Source organism: Parus major, chromosome 28 (genome assembly GCF_001522545.3).
Source record: "Parus major isolate Abel chromosome 28, Parus_major1.1, whole genome shotgun sequence".
Lineage (NCBI taxonomy): Eukaryota > Metazoa > Chordata > Aves > Passeriformes > Paridae > Parus > Parus major.
The window spans coordinates 3,873,051-3,879,050 of NC_031797.1; the positions used below are offsets into that span (position 1 = coordinate 3,873,051).

Genomic DNA, 6,000 nt, shown 5'->3' on the forward strand with positions numbered 1-6,000 from the left:
ACACCGTGGTCAGGGAGGGGGGAAAAACAGGAGGAGCTGCAGCAGGAATTTGGGATTGGGATGTTTTCAAAAACTCTGTGTTTGTGCCATTCTCCTATCCTGCTCAGGAAAGCTTTTCTGTGGAAATTCAGAGGAAAATCCATCTTTTTTTTTAAGGATACAGTCAGGGTACTGCTGACTCAGGTTGTGGTGTGGGGATTTGGAATGGAATTCACAGTTTGTGGAAAATATCCCTTTCCAAACTTGGATTCTTTCTTCCTGCAGCGTTTGGTGGATGTGGAGGATGAGTCTGCTTTTAGGTTTATTCTGTTCTTCCTTCAGTTTCTGCACACTCTCAGCTCATTCATTAATGCTCAGATTTGTGCTTGGAGCTGCATTCCCCAAAACCCTCTCACTGGTGCCCTGCAGGACTCTGATATTAAATATCAGAGATATTAAATCAGGAATCTCACCCTGGAGAATCCCCAGAGGAATCTCTCAAGTGTAGAAGCAGCACAGGAGCTTCACCTTGCCCAGCTCAGCTCTCAGGGCTGTGTTTTCCTCATTCCCAGTGCTGCTCTCGGTGTTATCCCACTCCAAGCACTGTTTATCCACAGTTAAATTCAGATTTTTTCTCTCTGCTCGGTGCACTGATGTTGGTGTTGTTTTGCCTTGAACTTTCAGCCACCTTGTTGTGGCTCCTCTGCCTCTGTCAGTTCCAAGCAAAACAGAAATCCTTTAGAATTCCATAAACCATCCATTGCAGGCAAGTTTTATGAGTTTGAAGCTGAATTGCAAAGAGCTTTGAAGTTGAAGAACGTCTATAAACAAACCTTTATTTTTTCAGGTTTAAATGGAACATGCAATAATTCTAGTGTACCAACATCAACTTCAGAAATGCCAGATTATTTATTGTAAGTATGTTTATCAGTTGCTTCAACCCTTTGGGATCACATTTCAAGCTAAAAAATCACAACATGCTGGGGATTTTTGTTGGACTTTTTGTGTTATTTGATAGAACTTTGTTAGGTGGGTGTAAGAAAAAGGATAAACCCAGCTCTGCAGATTTAATAGCTGAGACTAAACTTGCTATCAAAGCTGGTTTTTACCTCCTTAAGGAGTTCAAGGTTACCTCCTGTAAGTTTAAGAACTTCAAGAAACATTTCATACCTTAGAGGGGTTTGAAAGGATTAAACATCTCCACGTTCCAGCTGGAAACTGTGAGAGGGAATAATCTGCTTTTGTGTTGGGGAAGGCAGGGCAAGGAAGGATTTGGGGTGCTTTGCTAATTCTTGCCCTCTTCAGAGCCAAGCTCATCTCCATAAAGCAGTGAAATATTCTTTCCTGAAATATTCTAACCCCTGGGTTAGGATCTGAGCTGTTTCACCTCTTGACTCTTTTAATCAGATCCCCTCGAGGTTAATTAAACAAGCAAAGCCCAAAAAATCCCAGTGCAGGAAGGCCAGAATCTGCATAAACCCAAACCTGCTCTAAACAAAGCTTTGGGCTGGGGAAAAAGCCGTGGTTTGGGGTGGGAGGGAGGGAATTCCCTGTGCATGTCCCAGCCCTGGGGGCTGTTTCCATCAGAGCTGGTTTGGCTGTGCTGGGATCGCTGCGAGGGAAGGGCTGGAGGAGGAGGAGGAGGAGGAGGAGGAAGCTCTAGGGCAGATAAATATTTCTGCTGTGGTTTCTGCTTTGCTGGGCTGGCTCAGCCATACAAACAACACCTTCAAGGTGACATCTTTAGGGTTATTGCAGGGAATTTGGGTGGCTGGGGGTGTTTTCAGGGCCTTTATCTCCCCGGGGAAGGAACAGTTTGTGTTCCAGATGCACAGGCTGAGGGATTACAGGATCCTCTGGGACACGGGATCCCAGCTGGGATCAGCCTCTGGAGCTCTGCCCCCAGATTTTTGGAGTTTGGGGCACATAAAATACCTTAAATTGCAGTATTTTTCTGCAAAGTATCCACACACCAATGGGGGATTTGGGGCTTTTTGCTTTATATAAGTGAATAGGAGGAGGAGGAGGAAGCTCTAGGGCAGATAAATATTTCTGCTGTGGTTTCTGCTTTGCTGGGCTGGCTCAGCCATACAAACAACACCTTCAAGGTGACATCTTTAGGGTTATTGCAGGGAATTTGGGTGGCTGGGGGTGTTTTTTCTCTCTCACCCACGTGATGTTCCCTCCCCAAAAGGGATATTGCAGCTCCTTGGGCTCTCTCCAGAGAGAAACTGGGGGAGGTTTCTGAGCTCTGTGGTCTCACCCAGTGTGATCTGACTGCTTTGTGCCCAGCTCCTCAAAGTCTGAGACACATCACTGCTGTTTGATGCTTCTTTATCCTGTGTGGATGGTTCTGCACCCCAGCCCCTGGCAAAGAGTCACTTCTAGAAGTTTAGAGCACTTAAAAAGTTAAAGCACTGAGAGTTCCCCCTCAGTTTGAGGCCTGAATCAGCTTTTCCATGTCCATGCACCAAGCTGGCCCTGCAGGGAGGCAAATTGGAGCCCTCACCTGCCAAAAGGTAAGTTTTACCTTCAGAGAAGGCTGCAAATGCCAGCTCCAATGGCTTTTTATCCAGCAGAATAACTTCCAAAAGGCCCCCAAAAGCACATCAGTTCAACCTGAGCTCAAGACACCTCGAGTGTCTCCACAAGGTGCTGGAATTTGAGTTACTGGTGGGGAAAAAAAAAACCAGAATAAAGCTCCTCACCGTGGTTTCTCGTGGTGCTCTTGCCACACAATCACCCTGCGAGCGTTTTGCAACGATGGCTCAATGCTTTTTGTGTTCCTTTAAAGACTCTTAGCACTGGAAGCATGGTATTCCTGCTGTTGCAGTGCCTGGCACAGATGCAGAACTGCATGTTCTGCGGGCCAGCAGGAGTCAGAGGAGCTGTAGCAGCACTATCTGAGTGTCCTCCTCCACCCCCAGCTGCTGCAGGCTTGGCTGTACCTGCTCATTCCACCCTATCTGGCAGAGATAGGAAGTTTTTGGGAGCAAATGTTTGTTTAACAGGAGGTCAAGGCAACAATCCCTGCTGGTTGATGTCTCTGTAATTTGCTACTTTAACACAAGTCAGGGTGAGAGGGAACAGCCTCAAGCTGCGCCAGGGGAGGTTTGGGTGGGATATTAGGGAGAATTTCTTCACTGGGACAGGGAATCACCATCCCCAGAGGGATTGAAGCTGTGTGGATGTGGCACTTGGGAATGTGGTTTAGTGCTGGCCTTGGCAGTGCCGGGGTTTGATCTTGGAGGGCTTTTCCAGCTGAAATCCCAGAGTGGTTTGGGCTGGAATGAGCTAAAGCCCATCCAGTGCCACAGGCAGGGACACCCTCCACTATCCCAGGGTGCTCCCAGGGGTGAGGCAGCCACAGCTTCTCTGGGAATTCCATCCCAGACCCTTCACAGTGAAGAATTCCTTCCCAATATCCCATTTAGAGATGATCCTAAATCATCCACAGTTTTATTCCCAGTCTCTTGGCAGAGGCTCTGATCCCCCCCTGTGCTCTGCACCGCCACATCCCAGAGAGAATTCCCCAAAAACCAAATCAATCCCCCCAAAACCATTCACCAAAGGCTTTTTCCCTGCAGAAAATACGCAGCCATTTCCTCCTCTGAGCAGCGTCAGAGCTACAAAAACGATTTCAACGCGGAATACAACGAGTACAGGGACTTGCACGCCCGGATAGAGCGGATAACCCGACGGTTCACCCAGCTGGACGCCAAGCTGAAGCAACTTTTGCAAGGCTCTGAGGAGTACAAGGTAGAAACAGAGCTAAAAAAGCCTGTGAAAAGCTCCCTGTGCACGTGGCAGAGCTGCAGGGCTTTGATCTGCTCTCTTTGGGCTGAAAATTGGGGAATTTGGGTGTCGAAATTGCAGCCTCAGGAATTGCTCAGAAAGGGGAACGTGCACACAGCTGACAGCTTTGGGGAATGCTCCTAACCCAGCTCTGTGCTGCTCCTTTTTCAGGCTGGAGCCACATCATGGGACTTGTTGACAAGGAAAGGCCTCAGTGAGACAATTGGTGTCCTTAGCCAAAAGCTGCTGGAAGCTATTAGTGTATCCCAGCCAGAAAAACTCATATTTGCACATATGGGAGCGTATCAGGGCTGGAAGGGGAGTTAGCACGGGGTCATCTGTTCCTCTGCAATCTTTGATCTTAATAATGCAGCATTATTGGACTTGTCAGAGTGATTTTTAAAAGAGTTTTAGCTATTCATTAGCTTGAAAAAGTGAGTCTCGTCGAGGATAATAAACAGATTTTTACAGAGCACCTATTGTGCTAAGCACAGCTTCCTCCCTCAAAGCTCCTGCCCTTCTCCTTGCAAAATTCCTCCCTGGATTGTTTTTAGATCTTGGTGGGGGAGAAAAAAATGGGGCTGGGGGGCTTTGGAAATGTGAATTATCCTGGAATCCAGGTGCTTGTCACAGGTAGTTCTCATGGCTCATCCTTCTCCAGGATATCTGTGGGATCTGAGCTGGGTGTAGCCATTGGATCTGCCCAGGGAATCCCTGGAGGGAGCAGATTTTGGTTGGAATTTGGAGGAATTGTGTACATTGAGCCATCAGTAAATGCAAAACTGAAAATAATTCCCTATTTATTTTTTTCTCTTTTATTTTATTTTTTTTTTTAGACCATCCACGATCAAATTTTACAGGAATATCGGAAAATTAAAAAGGTAAGGGAATGTCCTTGGCCACAGAAGGCTTTTGGGTGGTGCCCCTGGTGTGACTGAAAGAGATGGGCCCTTGCCAAGAGCAAACCCAGGCTCTGAGGCAATTCCAGCAGATCTTTGTTCAGCTCCAGCCTGTCCCTAAAAGATCAGAGAGGGTTTGGGGGGAGCTGGGAGTGCCCCACGGGTCCTGGGGATCGCTGAGCCGTGGCTGTGGCACAATGGCTCTGCTCGCTCAGGGCCTTTATCTCCCCAGGGAAGGAACAGTTTGTGTTCCAGATGCACAGGCTGAGGGATTACAGGATCCTCTGGGACACGGGATCCCAGCTGNGATGCACAGGCTGAGGGATTACAGGATCCTCTGGGACACGGGATCCCAGCTGGGATCAGCCTCTGGAGCTCTGCCCCCAGATTTTTGGAGTTTGGAGCACATAAAATACCTTAAATTGCAGTATTTTTCTGCAAAGCATCCACACACCAATGGGGGATTTGGGGCTTTTTTATTTGTTAGGATTGTTTATTATCCTGAGCCCTGTTGTGTCCTGAGGGATTCAGGAGCTCTTTGAAGGGATTCCCTGCATGTTGGAAGCCCAGTTAGGCTGAGCCTAACTCAGGTGTGCTCCTTCCCTGTGAGGAGGCACCTGGAGCTGGATAACGCTGAAAAGAGATTTTATCCTTGCCTGGGTTTGGTCAGAGCAGGGCTGTTTCAAAGAGGGATCTAAAAGAGCTTCACTCCATGGTTTTAAGCTGAAAGAGGGGAGGTTTAGGTGGGATATGAGCAGGAAATCCTTCCCTGGGAGGGAACGGGGTGGAATCCCCAGGGAAGTGTTCGGGGATCACCCTGGGGCAGTGGAACATGTCCCATGGCATGAGATGATCTTTACATTCCCCCCAAACCATCCCATGCCTGACTCTGTGCTGCCAAAATTTATCCAGAACCTTTCCCACCTCTGCATTTTCATTTTTTTTTCCCTCCTTTTGTTTTGCAGACAAACCCCAATTACAGCCAAGAGAAGAACCGCTGCGAATACCTCCACAACAAACTGGCCCACATCAAAAAACTGATAGCAGAGTATGACCAGCAGCAGTTTTAGCTGCCACTCACCCCTGGACTGGGTAGGGCAAACCAAAATCCAGTCACCCTGGACGTTTAAGTTCCCTTTTGTACACCCAAAATCCCTTTCAGAGACGAGCATTAATTCCTCGTGGTTGAAGAACTTGGGGATGACTTTAAGATGCCAGATCTGTCATGTCCACGTCCAGCACGCTCCTCCCGAGTTTTTAAGCCTCTCTGAATGTTGGAATGTAACAAAATGGATAACAAAAAAAAAAAAAAAAAAAAAAAAAATAC

At 47.6% G+C, this 6,000-nt stretch overlaps 1 protein-coding gene across 1 annotated transcript in view; it reads left to right on the forward strand.

The window, feature by feature from the left end:
- Positions 1-6,000, forward strand: part of ELL (elongation factor for RNA polymerase II) — a 49,708-nt gene extending 43,708 nt beyond the window's left edge. The window contains exons 9-12 of the mRNA XM_015651639.3: positions 827-893; positions 3,567-3,738; positions 4,611-4,655; positions 5,639-6,000. Of these exons, the coding sequence (XP_015507125.1) occupies positions 827-893; positions 3,567-3,738; positions 4,611-4,655; positions 5,639-5,743 (389 nt within the window). The 3' untranslated portion in view covers positions 5,744-6,000. The remainder of the gene's footprint in view (positions 1-826; positions 894-3,566; positions 3,739-4,610; positions 4,656-5,638) is intronic.